At 38.6% G+C, this 27,137-nt stretch overlaps 3 protein-coding genes and 1 pseudogene across 3 annotated transcripts; 2 read left to right on the plus strand and 2 right to left on the minus strand.

Moving 5' to 3' along the window:
• Nucleotides 1–5,738: 5,738 nt before the first annotated feature.
• On the plus strand, nt 5,739–7,310 carry LOC126624547 (uncharacterized). Its single transcript, XM_050293622.1, has 3 exons — nt 5,739–6,248; nt 6,330–6,448; nt 6,533–7,310. Exons 1-3 carry the CDS (start codon nt 5,897–5,899, stop codon nt 7,061–7,063), a joined length of 1,002 nt encoding a protein of 333 aa, XP_050149579.1. The 5' UTR covers nt 5,739–5,896; the 3' UTR covers nt 7,064–7,310.
• Nucleotides 7,311–8,798: 1,488 nt separating this feature from the next.
• LOC126622831 (G-type lectin S-receptor-like serine/threonine-protein kinase At4g27290) lies at nt 8,799–11,665 on the minus strand (annotated as a pseudogene).
• Nucleotides 11,666–17,049: 5,384 nt separating this feature from the next.
• On the minus strand, nt 17,050–21,360 carry LOC126622832 (G-type lectin S-receptor-like serine/threonine-protein kinase At1g67520). The gene is made up of 8 exons (XM_050291536.1): nt 20,332–21,360; nt 19,465–19,558; nt 19,198–19,311; nt 18,925–19,109; nt 18,363–18,573; nt 18,023–18,257; nt 17,750–17,900; nt 17,050–17,535 (listed from the first exon to the last, which is right to left on the minus strand). Exons 1-8 carry the CDS (start codon nt 21,358–21,360, stop codon nt 17,311–17,313), a joined length of 2,244 nt encoding a protein of 747 aa, XP_050147493.1. The 3' UTR covers nt 17,050–17,310.
• A 2,314-nt stretch (nt 21,361–23,674) lies between these two features.
• Nucleotides 23,675–26,917, plus strand: LOC126624535 (pentatricopeptide repeat-containing protein At3g20730). The gene is made up of 4 exons (XM_050293606.1): nt 23,675–24,505; nt 24,786–26,043; nt 26,235–26,507; nt 26,632–26,917. Exons 1-2 carry the CDS (start codon nt 23,833–23,835, stop codon nt 25,877–25,879), a joined length of 1,767 nt encoding a protein of 588 aa, XP_050149563.1. The 5' UTR covers nt 23,675–23,832; the 3' UTR covers nt 25,880–26,043; nt 26,235–26,507; nt 26,632–26,917.
• Nucleotides 26,918–27,137: the final 220 nt, after the last annotated feature.

The following is a 27,137-nucleotide window of genomic DNA, read 5'->3' on the forward strand; positions in this document are numbered from 1 at the left end:
GAATTTATGTAATAAGAAAACAGAGAAAGGTTTCCCATTTCTTAGCCGGAAAGACATGTGGCCATGAAACAGGGATTAAGTGGAATAGAATTGACTAGGCGATAGTCGTGAAACATGAAAACACATGTTTCTTCCATATTTTTTACCTTAGCTCCATGGAACAATATACTAACTACTGTTGAAACATGATTTGGCATTTGGAGTTATCTCCAACAAGGGTCATCGCTCGCTTCATACGCTTTGCTGCTTCATCGAAGTAGGTTTGAGCTAGATCGTTGATCTCTTGCCACCTCTTGGCATAGTACATTAATAGGCAAGCCCCTCCTACCACAATGGTGTAAGGTGTTAGAGGCTATTACTTCATGGCCAACTCAAATGGGCTAAAGTTCGAGGCAAAGCTTTTTAGTTTTTAGGTTATAGCAGCACTAAGCAACATCTAACAACCTCAATCTGGTGTGCCCTAAAGTGCCTTAAGTAGCCCCCAAGTACAACATTCAGTAAGAAGTAAGCCAAGTTCAGTGATCCTCGATAATAAACTATCAAGCAGAGGAAAGAACTGATGACTTATATCCCACAACACAAGAATGATGGAAAGTCATGGAATTAATCGAAGTTAACCAAGTCTCTTAGCCGTTATGCTAGGGTGACTCGAGAAAGTTTGAAAGAATAAGGTACGTAGAGCGTGAACCAAGGTTCATGGGCAGATCAAAGTTGAATCTTGTAGATCCTAGTATTTAGAACCTAAAAAGTCCATACTGGTAGTTATAAAGCTCAAGATGTCAGTGGGACTTTCCCTTCCTGTCAAAAAACTATGAGAATCAAGCCACAAATGAGGTCAATGTTGCTGAATGAATGAGACAGAACCAATGCATTAGAGCTATGAGAGTTTTTCAGTGTACCTAGAACACGAAATGGTACACCACATGTCACTATATAAGTCCTAAGATACTTATCTTAAAAACTTAACAACTTAAAAAAAAAAAACTTTCCTCCACTTATATAATGACACGTGGTGTACCGTGTACCTCCCGTTTTCTAGGCAAAATGAAAAATTTCTCCAAGGCTAGGCTGATGATGTTTGTCTAGCCTGCTTTCTAATTGCTTTCGGACCATTCTTCAATGGCATGAAGTTTTAGTGGCATCGAATTGGCTGCCTGATCGGACAGATAAAAGGAGAACCATCTAGGGAGGCATCTAGATTTGATTCAGGTCGATTAAAGCTTGAAAGGGAGTTGGCCTACTAGAAGTTTTGTTTTTTTAGGACCCATAAAATGTAACACCCACCCCCATTTATAAAATATATCTATGTAATTACCCCAAAATGTTATGAATATATCTTTTTGGTCATATTTTGACTACCCTATCAGGATCTAAGCATTGGATTCTTTTCTTCCTCATGCTGCCACGTGGCAGCACCCCAAGCAATTTCTCATTCTTCTCTCTCTGTCCCCTCCTGAACCCATCTTCTTCTTCTTTTTTTATGTCTTTCCTGTCTCCCCTTCTCTCTCGAAACCCTCACTCTCTCTCTCTCTTCTTTGCAATGTGAACCCACACACACACGTACACCATCGCACCTGCTCAAGGAAGACTCCCATCACCATCATCAACCTCGTCCTGTTCTCTCTCCCTCTTGTTTCTGCAACTCGGCGAAACCTGGAAAGGAACTCTGGGGAATTTTTCTATTTCCCAGTTAGGTAAGTCTCAAATCTTCCCTTTTTCGTCCTTGAATCTTGTGAGATTGAGTTTTAATTGAGTTTTATGCGTGATTGTGGAGGTTTTAGGACGAAATCAACGCGGGTGTAAGTACACCCATCTCCGGCAACCTCGGGAGTATTGAGGGAAGTTCCGGCCATCTCCAACTGGTTCAAGGCAAAAGGAAGGTATAAAAACACTCTCATCATCTTATGCTTTCGTTTGGTACCTAGATCGAGGTCTAAAACCCCTGTTTGCAGTCGGCCGGAGTTGTAGAAGCTCCGATGTTCATTCCCAGCGAGACCAGGCCGTGCAGGCCAGTTCCAAGGCAAGCGGGCCTTAGGCTCGTGTGGTAAGCCTAGCCCAATCCCCCTAACCCAATTGATTTTCTTTTGTTTTTAGTTTTAATTGTTTTAGGACCAAAGGCCTTCGGGCCGTTAAGTTTAGGGCTTGAGGTCCGTTAACCCAACCCAAAACCTTTCTAGGTTTTATTATTTTCTGTTTTAGGAAGTAAGGCCTTAGGGCCAATTAGAAATGGGCTTTCAGCCCTTTCCCAAATCCCATTAGCCTTAGTCTAAACCCAAAACCCTTAAGGCCCTTTCGGCCCAACCCAATTCAAGCCCAAGTCTGACTTTGACCTTTAACCAGTTGACTCTAACTGTTGACTCGGTCAATGTTAGTGTTGACTCGGTCAACTGTCAGAGTTGACTTTGATTTTGACCGGTCAACGTTGACTTTTTGAGTTGACTTTTCGAGGTTTCGTCTAGGACCTCTCCTAGGCTAATTTTGACGTCCTGGACCCGTTTTTTAAGTTCGTTTTCCTAAATTCAATCGTTTGAATAGAGTTTGACTAAATGTACTCCTTTATGTGAATAGGTGCAATTATTAACGATGATTACGTTATACCTTTTTGGTACAGCTTTGCACCATCGGTGTACGGTGAGTGGACCCTTTCAAAAACATATTTTAATAATAGAAATGCGTACATAAAAAGCATGATTTAATACTTACATTTTATGAAGTACTTTATGAGATAATATGCTTAGTGAGGCTAGTTTGAATTATTACTATTTTTCCTATAACCCGTGTTCTTATAGAATATCCGATGGATGACGATATGATATTTAGAACATGTTTCAAACACCTCTTTATAGTATAGATGATAGATGACTTTATCTATGAAATTGCTTTTCAATATATATATGTTCAATGGTTTTGTACTTACCTAGTGGTCCTTTCCGCGACGGGACGTAGGGATAGATTCCGGTCCATCCCAGGTGACGGTTTGGTGTTGGCATAGGGCCTGGAGTGTATTTCCTCTGGCTATTTAGCACAAGGACGAGGAGCCGACATGGGGCCTGAAGTGTATTTTCCTCTGACTGTCTGCTCAGAGATGGGGAGCCGGCATGGGGCCTGGGGGTTATCGGACAATTCACTAGTGTTATTACTTATACAAGTTATGAATTTGAGACACTGCACATCATGCTAGGTTTCGGAAAACCTATGTTTTTCATTATATATGTGTTTTCATAAAACTAAGGTTTAGAATGTTGATAACTGTTTTATTATATCTATATCAACTTGGTCCACTCATGTTTGTTTTGCGCCCCCTTCAGGACCTACAAATGAGGATTATGATTTAAGCTACGAGCCATTTCCCTACCAGTGATTCAGTGTTATATTTTCTCTGCTTCGACATCTATTGTAATATAGCACATCTCTATCTTAAATTATGTTTGTACTCTGTAATAGACGTATGCTCTGACATTATGTGTTTGACCATAATTTTATAAATTAGGAGTGAACTTTAGTATTGTGTTGCTAGTTCCTGCTGCCTGTTTTAGCTTATTTATGAGCTTTTACTTAAATTAAATGGTTTTCGTCACCCTTCGGGTGTCGGCCAGCACGTGACCATCCCGATGTCCCGAGGACATCGGGATCGGAGCGTGTCATAAAACACCTTATTAATCTGAAAAAGGACATTCGGCCCAATACCTTAACCATGTAATTTCAATGTTTTAAAGAACTCGCCTCAGGGCGCGCCTATGGCGCCCTTGAGGCTGGGCGGCGAGACAAACGCCTCAGTTTTGATAAAGTAGGCGAAATGCTTTGCCGGAGACACCGAGGCGGCGAAGGCGCGCCTCAAGGCGTCCAGGCGCCCTGGTTTTTTTTTTTTTTTTTAAAAAGCCATCCAAACCCAAAACGATGCCGTTTGGGTAAGGATTTTTAGCTTTATACCTGTTATTCATACATACCTTCAATTTTCTTTAGTCTTCTTCGCATTCTTCTTCTTCTCCCGGGCACCAGAACCACGCCGCCCGCCGCTAGGAGCAGCAACGTCGCCACGCTGCCACTTGGAGCAGCACCGACACTGCCATCATCCAGCCGCCGTCACCCCAGCGCCGTCAGCAAGATCGCAAAGGTTAGGGTTTGGGTTTTTGAAATTGAAGTCACAGAAGCATAAAAATTGGGGATTTAGGGATTTAGGGATTTAGGGATTTAGTTTCCTGGGGAAGTCTCTGCCTCTGTTTAGGGATTTAGTTTTTTGGTGAAGTCTTTGCCTCTATTTTCTGGGAAGTCTCTGCCTCTGTTTTCTGTTTTCTGGGAAGTCTCTGCCTCTGCTTTCTTTTTTGGGAAGTCTCTGCGTGCAATGCACCCATGTGCTGCCTTTTTTTGTTTTTGTTTTTTATTTGGTAATCTGTGTTGTTTATGTGATAATCTGCCATGTGTGTTTATGTGATAATCTGCCATGGCCCATGGTATATAAAATTATAAATACATAAATTGTTGGTTCATTAACTGTATGCATGCATCGTATGTTTATTGTTTAGGGCATTGAAGAATATGGCTTCTTCTTCTAAGAAAGATTTTGCTTGGCAATGGACAAAAGATTTGGATCCTGTCACCAAGCACTTCTATTGTGTTTTTTGTAACCACAAATGCACGAGTTCAATTTTTAGATTCAAACATCACTTGGGTGGTGTAAGTTCGGGAGGAATGATAAATTGTAAAAAAGTCCCACCCAATGTGAAGGAAGAATGTTATGCTAATGTTATGGCAATTAAAGAAAAGAGGAAAGCTAGCCATGAGTTGTGTCGTGGTGGGGGAGAAGAAAGTGAAAGTGTCGATATGGGTACAAGAGGGACAACATATGTAAGTAGTGGGAGTGGGAGTGCCACATATTCACAACAAACTGGTTCTTTTCTACCACCTAGGTCAAGAGGACCATTTGATAGGTATGTTACATCGAAAGCTTGTCAAGCCACATTGAATACACCTTTCAAAAAAGAGGAAAGACGACAGGCATCCCGAGCACTTGCGAGATGGTTCTACACTAGTGTCATTCCATTCAATGTGGCAAACAATGAACATTATGTTAATGCAATGAAATTGGTATCCAATTTTGGCCCCGGCTTTAATGCTCCTACAAGCCATGAATATAGAACTTGGATGCTCAAAGAAGAAGTTGAGGATGTACAAACTCTGATGAAAGAACATCAAAAGGCTTGGAAGAGATATGGATGCACTATTATGTCGGATGGATGGTCGGATGGCAAAAGTAGGTGTTTAATCAACTTTCTTGTCAATAGCCCGCAAGGTACTTGTTCTTGAAATCAATTGATGCATCGGCCTCTATTAAGAATGGAGATTTGTTGTATGCCTATTTGGATGATGTTATTCAAGAAGTTGGGGAGGATAATGTGGTTCAAGTTATATCCGACAATGCTTCAAACTACAAGAATGCCGGGTCAAAACTTATGGAGAGGAAAGAGAATGTGTGGTGGACTCCATGTGCGGCTCATTGCATTGATTAATGCTAGAAGATATTTCTAAGATGACATGGTTTGATGACACACTCAAACGTGCTAGGTGTATTTCAAAGTATCTATATGGGCATCAATGGGTACTAGCTTTGATGAGAAAATACACCAACAATTCGGAAATTCTTCGTCTGGCGGTCACTAGGTTTTCCACTTCTTTCCTTACACTACAAAGCTTACAAAAGCAAAAAGACAATCTTGTTGCTTTGTTTGCCTCTTAAGAATGGTCGGAAAGTACCTATGCAAAATCCCATGAAGCAAAGTTGGCTAAGCATCATGTGTTACATGATCGTGAGTTTTGGGGTCGAGTTTCCTATTGCATTAAGGGTGTTCTTCCTCTTGTTTGTGTTTTGAGAGAGGTTGATTCGGAGGAGAGACCTCCCATGGGTTTTATATATGAGTTGATGGATGCTGCAAAAGAGAAAATTGCGAGCAATCTTAACAAAGTGGAGAAAAAATATATGCCTATTTGGAGAAAAATAGATCGTGGATGGGACGAACAACTTCATCAACCACTACATACGGCAGGCTATTACTTGAACCCACAATTTCGATATGAGGATGGTTTCTTAGCTACTGATGAAGTGGTAAATGGGTTGTTTGCTTGCATGGATCGGATGCTTGGGAAAGGGAAAGAACGTGAAGAGGCCGATTGTCAATTGGATTTATATAATGATAAGCGTGGTCCATTTGCGGATTCTATGGCTATGCAAACTAGGAAAAAGCGAACACCAAGTAAGATTTAATTAGTCAATTGTTAATATCTTTTTATCATTAACCCTTAAATTACTTACCTTACTAATATTATTTTTTTAGCGGCTTGGTGGGAGTGCTTTGGGCATAAAACACCAGAGTTAAAGAAGTTTGTTGTCCGAGTTCTAAGCCTTACTTGTAGTGCGTCGGGATGTGAGAGGAATTGGAGCACATTTTCAATGGTAAGTAAATATATTATTAGTATCTTAAGTGTCATTTTTACTTAAAACGATTAAACTTGAGTAATAGAATTGATTTATTTGTAGATTCATACAAAAAGAAGGAATAGGCTTGAACACAAAAGGCTTAATGCTTTAGCCTATGTCAAGTATAATTTGGCTTTACAACAGAGAAGTAAGAAAATGAGGGAGAAGTATGATCCTATTGTTGTAGAAGAAATTACCTCCGATGATGAATGGATAACGGAGATAGAAGATCCCGTTCTTTCCGAAGATCCTACATGGCTTGAGGATAAGTTATTGTATAATGTTGAGGCCATAAGGAATGTGCCACCCCCGGTTTATGAAGGTGGCCCATACATTCGAGAGCCTAGAGAGTCTTCTCCTCCTCCTCCTCCTCCTCGTGAGCCTACTCCTCCTCGTGAGCCTACTCAACCTCGGGATCCTATTACATATAAAAGAAAACAAGGTAATGAAGAATCCTCAAGTCGAAGAAATGTGGAGTATGATTCGGAAGAATCTTTTGATGAATTGATGACATACCCTACAAGGTCATCTAGAGTTGGCAATGAAGAGGATGATGCCTTTTATTTAGATGAAGAGGATTTGGATGATTGATTGATATCTTTGTTTGTATTTTGATTTCTATGAAGAGGATTTGGATGAATGATTATTTTCTTTGTTTGTATTACCTTTTGAATGATGAATTTGGATGATATTACCTTTGAATGGTGAATTTGGATGATATTATCTTTTGAATGACTATGGATTTGAATGAAAAATTGAGAATGGATGTTTATTTTACATACTATTATTTTTATACAATCATATGTATAATATATAAAACATATATATAAAATAAAAATTAAATCCCGTGAGGCTTCGCCTCACGCCTAGGCTGGGCTTCGCCTCGGACGCCTCGCCCACGCCTCACGCTTTTAATACATTGTGTAATTTCTTGGACATTTTTTTTCTATCACCACACAAGATGACAAGAATTGAACCTATGGCCCTCTCTACAAAAAACAGATGAGAGGTATTCGTCCTTGTTTGTAGGGTTGGTTCAGGTGCGCAAGCAAACCAGCACCTGACACAACAGCAGGTACTATGGCCTAGTATTCAGCACTATTGATAGGTCTCAAAATCGCAATAAGGGATACGAAAGCTCCCCATGTTGTAAGTGGTTGGGTGATTCACTTCTAGTGCAGTCTTAGATTGAAGAAAGTTTCAAAGTTAAAGAGAATCATCTGAAAGCCTATTGGTTGAAGGCAATGAGATTGATGGCAATGTTTGAAGAAGTACCAGTTGACCATGTCTCTCAATCCAATTCATTGTTGCGAGGAGGGTTGTCAAGCTTGTATAAAAAAAAGACGTATAATAAATTGTTGATTGCTATATATTCTTAAACCTCTCCACCGTGCCCTTAACCAAGGAGGGGGCTCAGCGGGAAGAGTTCGGTAGTTGGGACTTTGTTCCATTCGCTCAGCTGAAAGAGCGGAAACTCTATTTCTTCTTGTGGTTTCCGTGTATGACTTTGGATTTAGCGGACAATTCAAAGTATCGAAGTCTTGTTTCACCAAACTCAACCCCTTTGCTTAATAATAGTAGGGATTTTGTAAAGTAATCACGTCCACAACGTAAACATTAACTTTGTGACAGTAATACAATGTCACTTGTGTGATTAACTATAACCTTTTGGACTAGTGTAACCTTATCTTTTTTTTTTCTTTTTTGTTTTTTTATATTCAGACGCTGAATGTTAACATATGTACTAACAATTCCCTTTTTCTGTTTAAAAAAATAGGGCATGAAAATAAGCAAGGATCGCCCTAAGGTAAACTTTGAAACTGAATTAGATCAATCTTAGTAAAACAGATTTGGATGGTGAGACAACTATGTCGGAGATGTCTTAATAAAACAGGTTGATGGTTAATCTATCCAATATATACAGTTAAGGTGACCTTCCACGGATTCGCCTATATGAGTCACAACTAAGAGCATTTATTCTTGTTCCCCATGTCCTGAGTTTGATTTCCCCTTCTCCTAATATTGCTTTTTTTTTAGAAAAAAACAAAACTGCAAAATAAGAGCCCGAACAACACTTGACATAGACATTGTGAAATTCCGTCTAATTCAAACATCATGTTTAAGGGATCATATGCGATGAAAGGAATAAACCTGTAAGGAAAATATTTTTTTTGTTCTTCCCTTGGTTATATCTGAACTATTTTTGTATTTATTCATAACAACAAGCTTAGCAATTATTTAAATCCAATTTGATGGTCAGCCATAACTGAAAATGATCAATACATTCAACGTCCCCTTTTACTGCTATATCAGTAGAGACCGCATTTCACTCTGTGTAATAAAATGCTGGCTTTGTTGGTACAGGTAACTTCATGCTTTCATTTGTCAACATGGATATCACCTCTGACATGGTTGGTCGATGGGCTGCATTTTCCTCTACGCATAGTAGACCGATTTGGACGCATCTTAACAATTGATCACTAATACATGTTTCGGCTAGGGTTGGATCCATTAGCTCTATCCCTCTTCCTTCTTTCCATAGCTCCCATGCCTGAAGAAAACATTGATTAAAGTCAATGAATATCATACGTCGAAAGATGAGAGAAACTTATTGGTAACTGCAGTGATTTGTTTGACATACATGTCCTACTAAGTTTAGCACGCGATCTTCATTGTGTAAGCTGTTGTTTTTCCTTCCGCTTATAATTTCAAGCATTAACACTCCATAACCGTATACATCAGATTTTACAGAAAAGAGTCCTGCCATGACATACTCGGGGGGCATATAACCACTGTACCAAAAGAGGAAAGAAAATTCTTTAGCACATTTCATTTATGTAAATGCGTGTGTTCCTTAACCGAAAGAAACATGTGATAAGAGTATTTGTATGTTTATATGAAATTTTTCTTACAATGTTCCGACAATCTTACTAGTATTTGCTTCCAGTTCCTGCGTGAAAATCCTTGCCATCCCAAAATCCTCAATTTTGGGGTTAAAATTTTTGTCAAGCAGTATGTTACTAGCTTTCAAATCTCTATGGATCACTTTCGTTCCCGCATATTTGTGCAAGTAAAGCAATCCTTGAGTGATTCCTTCAATTATATTGAGACGCTTCTTCCAATCTAGGAGCGCACCTCTGATTGGATCTGTGCAGTATAGAGAAAGTTAAGTAAGAATATTTTGACACACAAATTACAAACTGAACAAATAAAATAAAGTACGTAAAGTAATGTTGATTCCCAACCATATAAAAAGTGGTCCAAGCTTTTGTTTGGCATGTACTCATATATCAACATCCTCTCTACCTCATGAATGCAAAATCCGAAGAGCTTAACAAGGTTTGTATGTCGGAGTTCATGTATGAGTATCAATTCATTCTTAAACTCTGAAGTTCCTTGTCCGGAACACTTTGAAGTTTCTTCACAGCTATGTCTTCTTCCGTTTCCAATTTTCCCTGAATTGGTTTTCCATAATATTCTCAAATGTTTCATAAAGAATAGAAGACACTCCACAATTCATTATTCCAATGCCTTACCTTATAAACAGGTCCAAATCCCCCTTGTCCGAGCTTGTTTTCTTCTGAGAAGTTGGAAGTGGCAGCCAAGACGGTTTCATAAGTAAATACGCTTAAATCATGTTTTCCGTGAAACTAAACGATTGGTTCTGTATCCCACTTATTTAGTTTAGTGTTGGAAGTCAAATTTCAATCTGGGAGTTGTCAAGCATCTGAAATTCTGTCTAACAAGTGCACTTTAGGATTAAAGAACATACCCGAAAATATTTTTGTTGTTCTTAGATAGGTCAAGATGCAAAACACCATTACCAGTAGAGCAGCAGCAATAGCAATGCTAATCCATAACCACTTACGTCCTGCATGTACAATGTAACAATTAATTAAGTACATATTTAGTTTTATATAAGGCGAAAGAAATTTGTAGTGAATTTCTTTGTAAGCTAAGATATTAGTATATAACTAGACTTGCCATTTTTTTTGGGTTTTTCATGGTGTAGATCCTGACAAAACAAAACCACTTCTTGCAGGAGTGAATCCGATAGGGTCATCAATGAACTGAGTGCCTACACGCCAAAATCGACATCCCGCACCAGTAGTCTGGTTACCATATGGAAGGTCGAAACCAAGGCACTCACAATTTTGCCAACAAGTGGCCTTACAATCCTCAGTACCAGTACCAAACCAGTTGGGGGGTTCTGAAGTATTACTCGAATGGCTAATGTTGAAGTGACCGCTTCTGTCAACAAACTCATCACCAAGTTTTGCCGTATAATTCCTTGGTCTTCTCCCGCACCCTCCAACCATGTTATAGCCATCACAGTTTGTGCTTCTGCAATATCAACCTTTGCACCATACTCATAAAGTGCTCCCCTGCCATATAGGACCCATTCTGGTGCTAGATCACTTGGATCACCTGCAGCAGTGTAAGTGAGGTAGTCTTCGTTTGCGTTTGAAACTATGCTAAAATTGTACCTCTGCTTGGACACATCAGGGAAAATAAATTAAATTTCCCATCTTCAAACACCCCACTAGTCCAATAAACCACTCCACCTTGCTTGATTCTCAATTCGTGTTCCTTTGGGTCCCAATCGAGGCTGAAAAGCCCTGGTGCAGGATTGTAGCTTGTAGCCCAAGATAAAAGAGACCAATTTTTCCCATTTGTAAGATCAACACCCAATTTCATGCCTGGTATAAACGTGTCCGTAGGATGATCAAAACTCTGCCACAAAACCCCGTTGGTTGATCCATTGACCGAACTCACTTCTTGTAGTACAAAATTGCCAGAATCCAAAATGGTAGCCTCAACAGAACTAGTACTACTGGTAGGGGAGTAAAGAACAATAGGGTCTCCACCTTGGTAAGTAATTTTCAAAGTGTTATTGGTGTCTACGGTGGGAACTGGGGATGAAGCGTATGGAATAGGTGTGTCTCTGTTGCCAATCCACGCTCTGTTTAGACCTTGATTGCTGCTGCCCTGGACTGCTAGATAGCTGGTGTTTGTCGACCCGTTGTTATACACATAGAAACCCAAACTGAACTTCCCAGATGCAGACACTAACAAACTTGAGGAATTGAGAGTGTCCCCTGGTTTCAGTGTGTCCCTTGCATCATGACAACTACACGAGCATGCAAAAATGATCAAGAATATTGAGTTGATCGTCAAACCTGTAGCTGCCATGGATGACCACAAGTACATCAGTACAGTAACTAGAAAACGACCTGATTTAGGTGAAAGAAATAGGAGTTGGGTGTGTCAATGTTGGTGACATCTGACAAGGTACAATAAAACCTTTTTATGGTAATTTTGGACCAAATCAATTTTATTATTATAAGGAGGTTATTACTCAGAGGTCGCACTTGGTGCGATGGCAAGTGCCTTCGCCCATGAGCGGTAGGTCTCGGGTTCGAGCCTTGGGAGCAGCCTCTCCATAAATGGGGGTAAGGCTAGCCGACATTCACCTCTCCCAGACCCTGCGTAAAGCGGGAGCCTTGTGCACTGGGTACGACCAAAGGAGGTTATTACTCACTGTTACAAAAATAATTTTTGAATTAGTTATTAATTAAAGTAGCGTAGGATACAAAATAGCATTAATAATAGAGCATATCAATTTTTAAGATGCAGACATTGGAAAAAGAGAAATATCTAGTATCAAATAGCTAAGGCATGTACGTAGTTACGAGTCTAAATCTTTTGCACTCAAATTTGCCTGGTGCTAATAAAGTACCATGTATAAAAAGTTTACACTAATGAAGAAGTCAAAAGTATGTCAAACTCAATTCACCAGGACGGCCGTAGGATATAGTGACATTGTTTGAAAAGACGGGAAGATTAGAAAAATAAAACATTGTTGTTTCCTGGTACTGGGTAATGGTAGGTAATGACTAACGAGTCACAAATGAAACTACCTATACAATGCTTACGAGGTTCGTTACTTCATTTAGGGGGAAAATCCAAATTTCTGAAATATTAAATGAAAACCTAGTCAAGTTTCTAATAAAAGATATAGCATTTCTTAATCATACATAATAAAATCATACGTCCTTTTCTTTTTCTTCACATAATTGACGTCGAGTAATAAAAAATATTATTTTTAATCATAAGATGACTTAAGACTGCATCGTTATTCAATCTTTAGTCCAACCCACACACAAGTCCAATGTATAAATCAAATCAAACGACTGAAAACTGCGTAACACCTTCCTACGTGAAAACAATGTCAAATATTGTATGTAAATAGAAAATAGCACAAACAAGCATCGCCTGAAAGCTTGAGGGGACAATGAAAGTTTGACCAAATTATTTATTTTTTTTTTTTTTTTGTAGAGACGGATTAGACGAGATTAGTTGACTGTTATATTATTGTGTTAGGCTATTTGTGATATTTTGTGTGTTAGGGTTTGTTTGGTAGGATAAAGAAGGATTATGATTACTTTATTTATTTATTATTAAGGTTTAAGATTATTTGGGTAAGAAGTAGTGGATCATTCTGGTATTTAGAACTTTTTTTCAATTCATTGCACTACGAATGCAAATCTTTTCCTTCATGTATATTAGTGTAGAAGGTCGCTTATAATCAAAAGACTAATTAGAATTAGTGTAAAACTCCAATTTTGGCTTGTAATTTTACCAAATTTTGGGTTTTTATTTAAAAAAAAAATATTGTTTTTGGATCTTGGTGAGCCAAGAGCCCACCCCCTAATTTGTGTTCCCTATTCCCTTTTTCCTGTAGACTCATCTCTCTCTCCCTCACAGTTCTTTCCTTCTTCCTCTAGCTGCACCCAACCCTCCCCGAGCGAGGGTAGCTTACACATCCACACACCCATGCAATCACCCACAGGACGATAACGACGGCAACACCACCATGATTAGCTCTCTCTCTCTCTCCCTCTCTCTCAGTCTCTCAGTTCACTCTTCTCTCTCTTTAACTCTCTCTCTTGGACTCTCCTTTCCCGATTGAACCCACGCCACCCACCCACGCACACCCGAGACCCAATCGAACCCCCCGGCGACGGCGCAGCATCACCACCACTCTCGTTGTCTCCCTCTCACTCTCCCTCACCTCTCAGTGAAACTCGGTGAAGCACTGGAGCATAGAGAACCCTTGGCGAGTCGTGATGCTTGAGCCCAGTTTCTGGTCACCCCCGATCCTCTTCACGGCGAATCATAGGTATAAACCCCTTCCTTCCGTCTTGTACTTTGTTTTCATACCTAGATCGCACGTTAATTGTGGCGTCGACCGGAGCTAGGAAGCTCCGGCCTCCTTCTCCGGCAAGGAACAAGAACCCAAGGCCTTTGGGGCCTACACCCAAGCCCAAACCCTTGCCTTTCAGGCCTTCGGGCCGTGTGTGGAACTTGGGTTTGGGCCCGTGAGCCATAAACCCCAAACCCTTTTCTTTTTATTTATTTATTTATTTTCTAAAAACCCAAAACCTTTGTTGGGCCAGACTTTCAAACCCAGGCCCGTGTGTGTGCAACCCAGGGCTTTCAGCCCTTTAGAATCCAGAGAAAGGCAGGCCTTAGAGCCATCCAAATTGGGCCTCCGGCCCGTTACCCTTTAAAACCCTAACCCATAGAGGACCAGCTCAACCTATTGGGCCCAAGACCCAAAACCCTAAAACCTAAGCCCAACCCGAATCCAACCCTAAACCGGTCTGACCAAGTTGACCTGATTTGACCCGTTGACCCGAACTCGGTATGATCGTTGACCCGGTTAACGTTGACTTTTTCGGGTTTCGTTCATGACCCTTCCTAGGCTAATATCGATGTCCTGGATCCCTTTTTAAGTTTGTTTTCCCAAATTTAATTGTTTGAGTATAGTTTTATTAATTGTACTCTTTATGTGCTTAGGTGCAATTAATAGTGGCAGTTCCATTATTCCTTTAGGCACAACTTAGCACTATTGGTGTACGGTGAGTGAACCCTTTCTAAAAATACATGTTTTAACAGTAGTATTGCATACAAGAAAAGAAAGATTTAATGATTATGTTTTATGAGATAACATGCTTATTGAGGCTGGTTTGAATTATTACTATTTTTTTTATAACTCGTGTTCTTTATAGAATATCTGATGGATGACGATATAATATTTAGAACATTTTTCAAACACCTCTTTATAGTATAAATGATGGATGATTTTATACTATGAAGTTGTTTTTCAAATATATGTATGTTCAATGGTTTTGTACTTATCTAGTAGTCCCTATTCCGCTATGGGGCGAGGGATAGATTCCGTCACAGGCGAGGTTACGATGTTGGCATAGGGCCTGAAGAAATAATCTCTAGCTACGGGCTGAGAGACATAGGAAGCTGGCACGGGACCTGAATGTGATTTTCCTCTGGCAATTGGCATAGGGACGGGGAGCTGGCATGGGGCCTGGAGTGAGATTGGACATTCACTAGCGATTACTATATATGGGATATGTTTTGAGACATTGCATGACATGCTAGGTTTCAGAAACCCTATTTTTTTTATCATGTTATTTGAGTTTTAATAAAACTTGGGGGTTAGTATGTTGATAACTTTTTTATTATATCTATATCAACTTGGTCTACTCATTTTTGTTTTGCACCCCCTTTAGGACATAGGAACAAGGAATACGATCCGAGTTACGAGGCATTTCCCTACCAGTGATATTGTGCTATATTCTCTTTGCTTCGGCATCTACTATAATAGTACTTCTCTATCTTAAATTTTCGCTTGTACTCTGTATTAGATGTATGTTCTGAACGTGTCCTGCATTATCTTGTTAATTCATTGTTGGCAGTTGAACTTTAGTTTTGTGTTTTACTTTCTAGTGCACGAATAGTCCCAATTTGTATGTATGTTTTACATGTTCTTAGCATTGACATTGATTAAATGGCTTTCGTCACCCTTCGGGTGTTGGCCAGCATGTGACCAACCCGATGTCCCGAGGACATCGAGATCAAGCCGTGTCAATTAGATCTTTATAAATATTAAAAACATCTCTTATAATTTGGAGGAATTAAAATTTTGGCAAGATGTAGTCTTTTTCATGATATAGCGTTCTTGACATTTGTGTTAGGGTTTTTAGAGCAGGATAAGGACTTTGATTACTTTATTTATTTATAATTAAGGTTTAAGATGATATGATTAAGGTTAACAAGTAGTGAATTGTCTTGGTTGTTTGGGCATTCTTCTTCAATTCATTATGTTTCGGATGCAAATCTTTCGCCTTCTCCTCGTGTATATTAGAGAAGAAGATCGCTTGTAATCAAAAGATTGATTAAGATTAGATCTTTATAAATATTAAAAACATCTCTTATAATTCTGTAGGAATCAAAATCTTGGCAAGATGTAGTCTTTTCAGTTCTTGACATTTTTGCGTCATATTCATCAAGTCTACCGATTCTGCTCAGCACCAATGCTGTTTCACCACTAATCATCTGCAACAAATGTGACTGAGGTAGGGAGACAGTCAAAAACTCCCACATGATGCAAAAGGCCAGCATGAATGGTAGCAATATTGACTATTCCCCCCCCCCCCCCGGCGGGGCTAAATTCAAGTGCTTGAAAACTTTGTTTTCCTATTCTCTTGCTCATACTAAGAGAAATTAAGTTTTTTTTCCGTTGAAAACATAAAATTGACCTCACTCCAGCATTGTTATTTCTACGACTTATTTGTACACAATATATTGTCGCTAATTTCATATAAAACTTCGAAATTACATAAGATATAAGATTTATTATAAGAAAAAGAAAACCACCCATAAAATTACAGTTGTATTTTCTTGCCATCCAAAAACAAGCTTTGTTGTAGTAGTGGTGAGGCACAACAAATATGATCCATGTGGTAGCAAAATATCGCCGTTTTTGAAATTGTACCTATAAAATAAAATATTTTTTTTTTAAAGGTCAAAACCACGTGCCAAGAAGGGGGGAGGGGGGTATTTAGCCAATGAACCTTCAATGCTTAAGTTAGTTTCTTTGAAAAAATAGAGTGATTTACGGTTGAACTGTGTAGAGTTCACTTCAACGTGCTTGAGAAGTATGTAGAATGAAGTATGTAGAGTTCACTTCAAGATCAAACCCCAACGGTCCTTGAAGAAACTTCCAACCGTTCATCTAAGATCAAGCCTCGACGACCCTTGGATCAACAGTACATCCACAAATCTACACCTTACGAAGATCGAATCAGATGATCAAATTGTAAAAGAGATTGTAATCCTAAAATCAATACAAAAATATTATTTTGTACACGTGTTCTTGTCTCGTTGGTCGCAAGAATTTCCGTGTTCACACACCCATAATGCTATTACTGGTTCTATTCTCATTTTTTTAGCTGTGCAACCAGGTTAGCTCAAGGTTTGATGATTTGATAGTTGATTCAGTTAACCTTATATATGCTACGCCTAGATGTGCATGTTTCTTTTGGAATGTGATATGGATCAATGTGCATGTATTGCATATCTGTAACGAAGGAGAACGCATATTTGGTTGATATATTGGTGAACTTAAAAGAATCAAAAGAAATTGGCAATGCTAATCAAGATATTCATACTACAGATTATCGACTTTTCTTCAAAAACAAAATTGCAAAAACTAGAAAAAGCACCACTTGAATATATGAAACATCGAAATCACATGCCATATAAGATTTATTACAGTATTTGGTCTCTTTTAGAGAAAAAAGAAAACCACCCATAGAATTACAGCTTAATTTTTTCTTCCCATCCAACACAAAGTTTTGTTGCAGTATTGGTGAGGAACAAACATGACCAAACACCTTCAGGCTTCAACGTGACCAAAATCAGAATCCGCCAACCCATTCATTTATACCAACGGCGGTCCCCTTCAAGCTATATCAATCTGTGTAATAAAATGCTGGTTTTTTTGGTTCACGTAACTCCATGCTTTGATTTGTTAACATTTGTATCACCTCTGACATGTACGGCCGATGGGCTGCGTTTTCCTCCACGCATAGTAGACCGACTTGGATACATCTTAACAATTGACCTCTAATGGATGTTTCGACTAGTGTTGGGTCCCGTAGTTCTTCCCCTCTACCTGCTCTCCATAACTCCCATGCCTGATGAAGCAAACATTAAAATCCTTGAATATCGATCAAACCGTAGAAAATGAAAAAAAACTTAAAAATAATTCTATTTAGACACGCTGATAAATCCTCTACTAGAGGTGGGCCTTGCCCTTGTATATGAGACCTGCATGTATTAGAGTGTTAATTTTGTGTACTAAATAACGTTACTCAAATGACCGTAACTGCAGTGATTTGTTTGACATACATGTCCTACTAAGTTGAGCGCACGATCTTCATTGTACAAGCTATTGTTTTTCCTGCCGCTTATAATTTCAAGCAGTAACACTCCGTAGCTGTAGACATCAGATTTTACAGAGAAGTTTCCTCCCAGGACGTACTCGGGGGGCATATAACCACTGTAACGAATGGGAAAGGAGAATATATATGGTTAGTAAATCTCCGTATACGTACATGCATGTTTCTCAATTGAAAGAAAATTGTGTGAAATGAAGTGTACGTGTATTGTTTAAATACTCACCGTGTCCCAGCAATCCTCATAGTATTAGCTCCCAGATCCTCCGTGAAAATCTTTGCCATACCAAAATCTGAAATTTTGGGGTTCATATTTTGGTCAAGTAGTATATTACCGGCTTTCAAATCTCTATGAATCACTGTCTTCCTCGAGTATTTGTGCAAGTAAACCATTCCTTGAGTGATTCCTTCAATTATGGTGAAGCGCTCTTTCCAATCTAGTTGCCGATCTCTGGTGGAATCTGTCCAACATAGGGAGTCAAGTGAGAATGTTTTTTTATGCTTTATACTGAACAGATGATGAAATCATCAAGAGCTAACATTATAAATTAGTGTTAATTTCCCACCAAATAAAAAGTAGTCCAAGCTTTTGTTGGGCATGTACTCGTATATCAGCATCCTCTCCTCTTCGTGAATGCAAAATCCAAAGAGCTGAACAAGGTTTGTATGTTGGAGTTGATAGATGAGTATTAATTCATTCTTAAACTCATCTGTGCCTTGTCCAGAAAACTTTGAAAGCCTCTTCACGGCTACTTCTTGTCCCGTCGCCAATTTTCCCTGAAATCATAACCCACAAATATTTTTCACATAGTCCTAAAAGAAAAAAAAAAGAACTAGGACATTTGTGTGCCGGCTGCTCAAACATGCACACTTCATATTGGGAAATGATTTTTGCACTCTCTTTCAGCATCCCTTGGGTTGAATGAATAAAAAAATATAAAGAGACAAAAAAAATGGAAGGGAGGAGTGTCTGTTGTTGTTTGAATAATGATCTAATTGTTCTAATTTGTAATGAAAAATTAAAAAAAAAAAAAAATCTCAAGAAGAAGAAGGAATGGAGTTCATTACTCCTGACTGTTTATGAAAACTACTCCCCTATAATAATATTATTATTATTTGAAATATTACCTTATAAACTGTTCCAAAGCCTCCTTGTCCGAGCTTGTTTGCTTCAGAGAAGTTGCTTGTGGCAGCCAAGACCGATTCATGGGTAAATGCATGCAAATCAGGGTTTAGTATAATTGCCTGATCGGTAGGTCTCGTAGCTTTGATGAATCTACCCAATCGTCTTTGAATCTTTGTCGCCTTCTCGCCTATTTAAATTAGTTAAGTAAAAATTTCAAACTGAGGAGAATGATTGTGAAATACTGTCCAATAAATGCACATTATGCTCAAAATTACCTGCTAAAACCATAAATCCCGTTCTTCTCAGGCGATAGCCCAAGATGCAAAACCCCATTACCAGTAAAGCAGCAGCAATGGAAATACCAATCCAGAACCACTTCTGTGTTGCATCTAATGATAGTAACAATTAATTTAATAATTAGCTACTTAACTGACAAAATTCAAAGAAGATTGCTTAGCTTCATCGGTAGAGGGAGACAAATTTCAGAAATAGTCAATTGCCAGCAGAGACAATCCGTTTCCCAGAGAAGAAAAGGCCTACACCGGAGTTATGAAGGTGAGGTGGCGTCTGGTGTGGGAGAAGGAGAATGCACGGTGGTGATGGAGAAGAAGTTGCTAAGCTTAGTGGTGGGATCCTCTTCGTTATTTTAATTTTGTTGTTACCAAAAAATTCTCAATTTTTTAATAAAATTGCTAATTTTTTTAATATTTAATTAATTTATCAATCTAGTTGGATGAGTGTGTGGGCTCATTGCCTGTTTGAACAATTAAATTGATAGAAAATTTATTAGTGGTTTGATATTGCAACGAATTTATAAATTAAGGTATGATATTACAATGTTTAAAACATAAAGTATGAGATTATGGTTCAACCAATAGTTGAGTACTTTTATCTAATTTACCTTTTTTTTTATATACACCACTACCAGAAAATTGGGGTTACCGAACGAAATTGCCCGACGGAAACAAATTAGTTGGCTAACAGTCGTTTACCCTACGAAATGACCAATTCATGGGGCAAATTTGGTCAACATTTTAGGATTTACTCAAAATCTTTATGAGACGGAACAATGTCATAGGACAAGGGTCAGGCAAGATTTTGGCACTAAGTAAAACATTTGGCCCGCAATTCATTGAGGTGAATTAGGGGATCGTTTGATTTCTCTCTAGTTGATGTTTGTTATTTTCAATATATAGTAAGATTAGAACATAGCTAGACTTACGATTCTTTCCCGGAGGTGGTGAATCTGGTGGGTGTGGTTGCGTTGCTGGCAAAACAAAACTAGTATTTGCAGTGAAGTCTTCAAGGAATTCACAGTCCACGCTCCAAAATCGGCATCCTGCACCAGTAGTCGGACTACCGGATGGAAAGTCGAATCCAAGGCAGTCACAATTTTGCCAACAAGTAACCTTACAATCCTCACTACCAGTACCAGGCCAGTTGGGGGGTCTCGAAGCGCTAGAGTTAACGATATTGAAGTAACCCTTTTTCTGCTGAAAATCATCACCAACTTCCCCAATACACCGGTCCCTTCTCACGCACCCTCCGACTATGTTATAGCCGTCACAGTTCTGTGCTTGTATGATGTCAACTGATGCACCGTACTCATAAAGTGCCCCCCTGGTGTATAGCACCCATTCTGGCTCAGGATCAGTAGGATCGTCTAGACTAGCATACGTGAGGTAGTCTTCGTCTTGATTCGAAACAATGCTAAAATTGTACCTTTTTTTGGATACATCAGGCAAAATAAATTCGAATCTGCCATCTGCAAACACGCCACTAGTCCAATAAACAGTCCCGCTTCGCTTGATCTTCAATTGGTGTGCATCGGTGTCCCATTCAAGGCTGTAAGGCCCTGACGACACAGGGTTGTCACGAGTTCCCCATGACAAAAGTGACCAATTGTACCCATTTCTACGGTCAATGCCCAATTTCATGCCTGGTAAGAATGTGTCTACTGGATGATCAAAGCTTTGCCAGAAAACACGGATCGTTGATCCGCTAACAGAATTGACCTCTTGTAGGACAAAATTGCCGGAATCCAAAAGGGTAGCCGCGACACTAGTATTAGGGTCATTAGTTTGGGGAGCGGAGAAAAGAACGAAAGGGTCTCCATTTTGATGAGTAATTTTCAATGTGTTATTGGAGTCCAAGGTAAGAAGTGGAGATGAAGAGGATAAAATAGGTGTGTCTCGGTTGGCAATCCATGCTTTGTTTGCACCGCTTTTAACACGGAGGATGGCAATGAAGCTGTTATCGGAACCACCGATAACCTTTTCAATGAAATTCAAAGTGAAAGTCCCAGATGCCGAAAGTAGAGAACTTGTGGAGTTGAGAGTGTCCCCTGGTTTCAGCGTGTCTATTGCATCATGACAAGTCCACAAGGATGCAAAACAAACCAAGATAATTGCGTACTTGATCAGTGAACCTGTAGCCATGAATAATGACCACAAGGTTACTTTAATTTATTCGGATGATCTTGAAAACTTGTATTTCTCCCTCTGTGGCTGCCTCTCTTTTTAGTAGTTTTCTGTTCACAAAAATAAACAAATTAACAATAAGAGGCCGGCAATGCTTGAGAAATAAATGAACTTCTTGCAATTACATGGAGAATTCTCTCTTTTGTTTAAATATTACAGAAAGAGAAAGACTTTGACTCATTTATATTTATCAATACACAATACACCCATCCGTGTCATGGGTCTTAATTTGTTTTTCAATTCATTCCTTAGTCAATTGGTTTCTTTCTTCATACGCACTCGCACTCGTCCGCTTCTTAGAAACAAATGGATACTTTCCGGGCAATTTTCATTGTTTTATTATGCAATACCTTGTTATCCAATATAGATGATGTCAAAGATGGCAGCGTCAAAAGAAAATTGAATCGCATTTCCACATCAATTCATATTCTGTTGCAATATGCCACCAAACTCTGGACAGATATATTTCGACGTCTGAAAAGTCCTTACATAATATTTAAGAAGGTCAAGAAATTGCAACCGTTTCACGAGAAAAAAAAGTGAATGATTATATGTTGCACGCATAAATAACATAATTTAGTTGATTTTTTTTTTCTTGTGCCGAATTGCAACTAGGCCTGTAACTGTAAATTTTTAAGATATAGGTGTATTTGGGTTGGTAATGCAGGCATCGAGTGTGCAGCTTTTTCTGAAACCGAAGCTGAACTTCCGGTTTGCAGACCGTTAATTAACTAATAAGTAGCTTGAGTAATATGCAGATTTACCTGGTTTGCGTGTGCCCCTGCCGTCTTGCAGCATGATGAGTACATAAGTCCAAAGCTGCTGGCATGAATAGACTGCAGCAATCAATGAATAATGTGAAATACAAAGAAAATCAAAGGGCCGGGAAGAATAAACCTATCGTTTTGACATGCAGATTAAATATATGAAAATTTACCAAAAATCCTCAAGCTGGAAACTAAATGCTCTAAATTGGAAACTGGATAAACAGATGAAGGCTAAGGGAAACAGATGAAGAAGGGGGTCGAAGGGAATTAATATGGATGACTTTTTGGCATTAATATTCTGCGCGCAAAGTCACCTTGTACGCAGTTTACTCCAATATTACCGATGAAAACCAAGAGCCGGCTAGGACGGGACCAAGTCAACTACCCGTCCATAGATGCCAAGAGAAACAACATCACATGCAGCCTAGTACGTGCCATGATATATACGGACTAAGCGTAGCTCAAGCTGCAGGATTTTTATTGTCTGCTTGTTTGTATCTACATTGTTAACTGCCCTGTCTTGCAGTGAGGAGTGAGCAACAAACAATTAGCTTTAGCCATATTAATATGTTAATGAGTAATAATTAATGGATAAATACTCGTATTCCCCTGTGGGGAAATGGACATATCCCACCATTTATAAATAATATATATTTATTGTAAATTTTATAGTGGACCAAAATCGTTAAATTTCTTAATCATTATTTGAAGATTATGTCTACAAAAAATCATTCGAATCGGCTATCATTTAGTCATCTAAATGTATAAAATAATCGACAGTGCAAGTACCAAGTAACATATTCATGAAAGAACCGTTCATTTATTTGATATGCTTTGATGACTAAACAGTACATGATTCAAATACTTATTTGAGAAATGATCTTCAAATAAAGATTAATTAATAAATTGAAGATTTCGTTAAGGAATTTATTCGGTGAATATACAATATTCATAAAAGATGAGATATGTGCATTATCCATATTATCCAATAATAATTTATGTGAGATTTCGCCTAAATATTTAGAGGGTATATTAAATTGATATTTCAAAGGATTTTATACAAGTTATAAATCCTTGGAGTTTTAATGGAGTTCTATAGCTTTGGAAGGACTCACCACATTTGGGTGAATTGGTTCAAATCTTAGAGATGATGTCTAATTTCCTAAAACCTAAAATACACTAAAAAAACCTTCCAAATTCATCAAAATCCTACTTTTTAAATACTTCAAAATCAAATATTAAGTAAATACACATGTATTTTTATGAATTGGTTTAAAATTCTAATTGATTATCGTCGAATTTCTACACTATTTTACTATGCTGGAAATTAATAAAGTTCTTAAATAATACATAAAAAAAATTTGTCCTTCAATCAAAATATTCAAACTAATAAGACTATAGTCTAAGACATCGGTCAACCATCCCTGGAAGATATGCTAATTTTATTTTAAATTTGGAATTAAAAGTCCATTTATCTGAACTACACTAGAAACTAAGGGCTGGTACTTTCTGAATAACCCCGTTAAAAGAAGCGGCAAAAATATCTGTTCATAAATCCGTTAAAAGTAGCGCCAAAAATTCTGATCATAATTCCGTACAAAACGAACTTTCAAATAATGACGCACCCCACTCCATAGTACTCCACAAGCTCACACTGTCACACATGATGCAAGCCTTGTGCAAAAGGGGCCAACTTCAACAAGCTCTCAGACTCCTCTCCAACCCAACCCAAATAAACTCTTATTATTCACTGTATATGAATATCTTGCAGCTGTGCATCGACGAACGAGCAGAAAGGGCCGGTCTTTTGGTTCACAGCCATGTAATTACAAATGGGTTTGGTTCAAATTTGAATTTATATACTAAGCTGATAATCTTTTACTGCAACTTTGGTCGCATGGTTAGTGCCCGCAATGTGTTTGATAGAATGCGTGAGAGAAATGTCGTGTCTTGGACTGCTATGATTTCTGGGTATGTTAAAGGTGGGTGTTATAAGGATGGTTTAATGGTGTTTCTGAGTATGCGTCAGGCAGGTTTTAGAGCTAATCAGTTTGGGTATGGGAGCGCGTTGAGGGCGTGTACGGGTTTGAGGTGTTTGGAAGTAGGGCAGCAGATACAAGGGTGTATTGTGAAAGGGAGGTTTGCTGAGAACTTGTTTGTGCAGAGTGCGTTGGTTGATTTTTATTCTAAGTGTGGGAAGATAGAGGATGCACGTTATTTGTTTGAGGAAATGAAGGTGAGGGACTTGGTTTCGTGGAATGCTATGATTGGCGGCTATGGTGTTCAGGGTTTTGCTGATGACTCATTGCGTATGTTTCATTCGATGATGAAGGAAGGTGAATGTTTATTTTTGTGATTAAAGTTACAGTTTTTTTCTATTCTTATTAGTTGTGTTCTTTTCTTTTTGTTTGTTTCATATTTTTGAGTAATGTTTACTTGCCACAAAGGCAAAATTGGTTTCCGGCTGGAGGTTTCTGATTGAGAAGCAATGTCAAACTAAAGTCTTTGTATCTTCTGTCATCGTATCTTAAGATTTTTGTACCATATATGTATCAATACCTTTACTTTTCCTCTTAATATTTATGTCTAATTTTCGTATGCAATCATTTAACTCAGGCATGATCCCTGATTGCTTCAGCTTTGTAAGTGTGTTGAGAGCCTTAACTGGAGATAGTGGTAGCATGAAGGTGAGTCAAATACATGGATTCATCATGCAACTGGATTTTGGATCACACGAGGCTATAAGTGGATCGCTAATCAATGCATATGCAAAATGTGGAAGGGTAAAGAGAGCTCATCAGATATACAAGAGCATGATAAAAAAGGACATTATATCATGCACGGCATTGATAAGTGGATATGCACGAGAAGGTAACTACAGCAGAGATGTGCTAGCTCTCCTTAAAGAAGTGAATCTTATGCGCATGGCACTGGATGGTATGATATTATGCTCCATGCTTAATATATGCGCGAATATTTCTTCATTGATCTTGGGAAGACAAATTCATGTCCTTACTTTTAAACACCAACCTTGTCATGATGTGGCCGTGGGAAATGCTCTTGTTGACATGTATGCAAAATGCGGAGAAATTGAAGATGCTAACCATGCTTTTGATGAGATGAAGGAAAAGAATGTTATTTCATGGACATCGCTGATTTCTGGATATGGAAGGAATGGCTTGGGACATAAGGCGATTGCTTTATATAAAATGATGGAATATGAGGGATTGGAACCTAATGATATCACGTTCCTGTCTCTTCTCTTTGCTTGTAGCCATGCTGGACTGACAGTTGAAGGATGGGAATGCTTTAATACTATGCTTAAAAAGTACAACATCTTGCCTCGAGTTGAGCATTTTTCTTGCATGGTAGACCTTTATGCACGCGCAGGTTTGTTAGACGAAGCTTACAAGTTGATGTGTGACATGAACATAAAGCCTAATTCCTCACTCTGGGGAGCCATTCTTGGGGGGTGTAGCGTCCATGGTAATAGCTCACTTGGAGAAGTGGCGGCAATGCATCTTCGTGATATGGATCCAAAGAATTCAGTTAACTTTGTTGTCCTAGGAAGCATATATGCTGCATCTGGTGCATGGGACAATGCTTTGGAAACGCGAAATTTGATAGAGAGGAGAAGTTTGAAAAAAGAACCAGCACAGAGCGTTTTAGTTTCCACAACAAATAAAACTGTGCTTTTGCAGCCAACTTAAGACAGTAGAACTAGCTAAATTCGTTGTTCATCCTTGGAGAGGAGCAAATACCATTACCATCTTGCTCATGCAGATGTTTTTGTTTATGCTCCAAGAGTATCTAATTCATCTCGTTCTACTTTCGGGATGCAGACCTGTTTCACATATTGCTTCTGAACACTCAGGTATTTTACCTTCCTAAAAATTGTGTACTTTTATATTTGTGCCTTTCTTCTTGGTTTTGTGTTCAAAACAATTTAAAATATTAATATAGTAGAGCCTCACCTCACCTACATCCATGAAGAATGAGATTTGACATGTTAATATATACATTAATTCTTGAAGTGTCACTTTGCTTTTGGAAAATATTTGACAGGCATAGAGGAGTCATTGGGGTAAAGTTTAATCCACGAAACAATAATAAGTGAAATCAAGGTTCCAGTCGATATGGTCAGAGTGGAGATAGCCCAATAGGATGGCTTCCCCAGGTTAATGTACTATTATTAGTCCATTATCTTAAGAGGAACTAAGCCTTTTCAGAATGCTATGCTCAGAAAATTCATCTTTTGTTGCGCCACAAAGCAGTGGGAGGAATTGCTTGCTATAATCTCATTATAACCTGTGGCATCATGCGATTCATACCTTTCTGGTAAGCAATCCCACCCTTCTTAACTTCACATTCGTGTTTTTATGTTGTCTTCTGAATATTGAATCTTCAAAATTTGACGCATACATAGAACTGAAGAACTTACGAGTAAGAGTTTTTGTTGCAGGGAAGAGTTACCTGGATTAATAGACTAGAAGAGATAAGTTTGCTGCTGTAAAAATATTCCAACTGCTAAAACAATGTCTCGGAATCACAGTGGTATCTCATAGTGTCTCAACTTTCTAAACTTGAGAAAAGAGTGGAAGTTGAAAAATGAAAATACTTCCTCATGCAAATATATAATTCTTTTTCTTTAATTTGCTACCATATTTGGCAATTGAATCATTATTGTATGAAGAATGAAAGACAAGTATGGCTATACAAAAAATAAGAGGATCTGGATTTGATATCTAGCTTAGTCTTGGATTCATTTGTAGTCTACAAGGCATCAACGGTTGGGAGTCTTTCACGTAAACGTGAGTGACTGTCCTTAGCATTTCTCCTAGCTTGTAAGATGCGTGTCGGCTCAAATGTAACATTTACTGAAGAAGTTGAGTTAGTCTCAGTCCATCTATTACAGTTTCAAAAGAAATACAACCCAGACACGAGTCTATTATAACACATGAGTTGATT

Source organism: Malus sylvestris, chromosome 5, assembly GCF_916048215.2.
Source record: "Malus sylvestris chromosome 5, drMalSylv7.2, whole genome shotgun sequence".
Taxonomy (NCBI): Eukaryota; Viridiplantae; Streptophyta; class Magnoliopsida; order Rosales; family Rosaceae; genus Malus; species Malus sylvestris.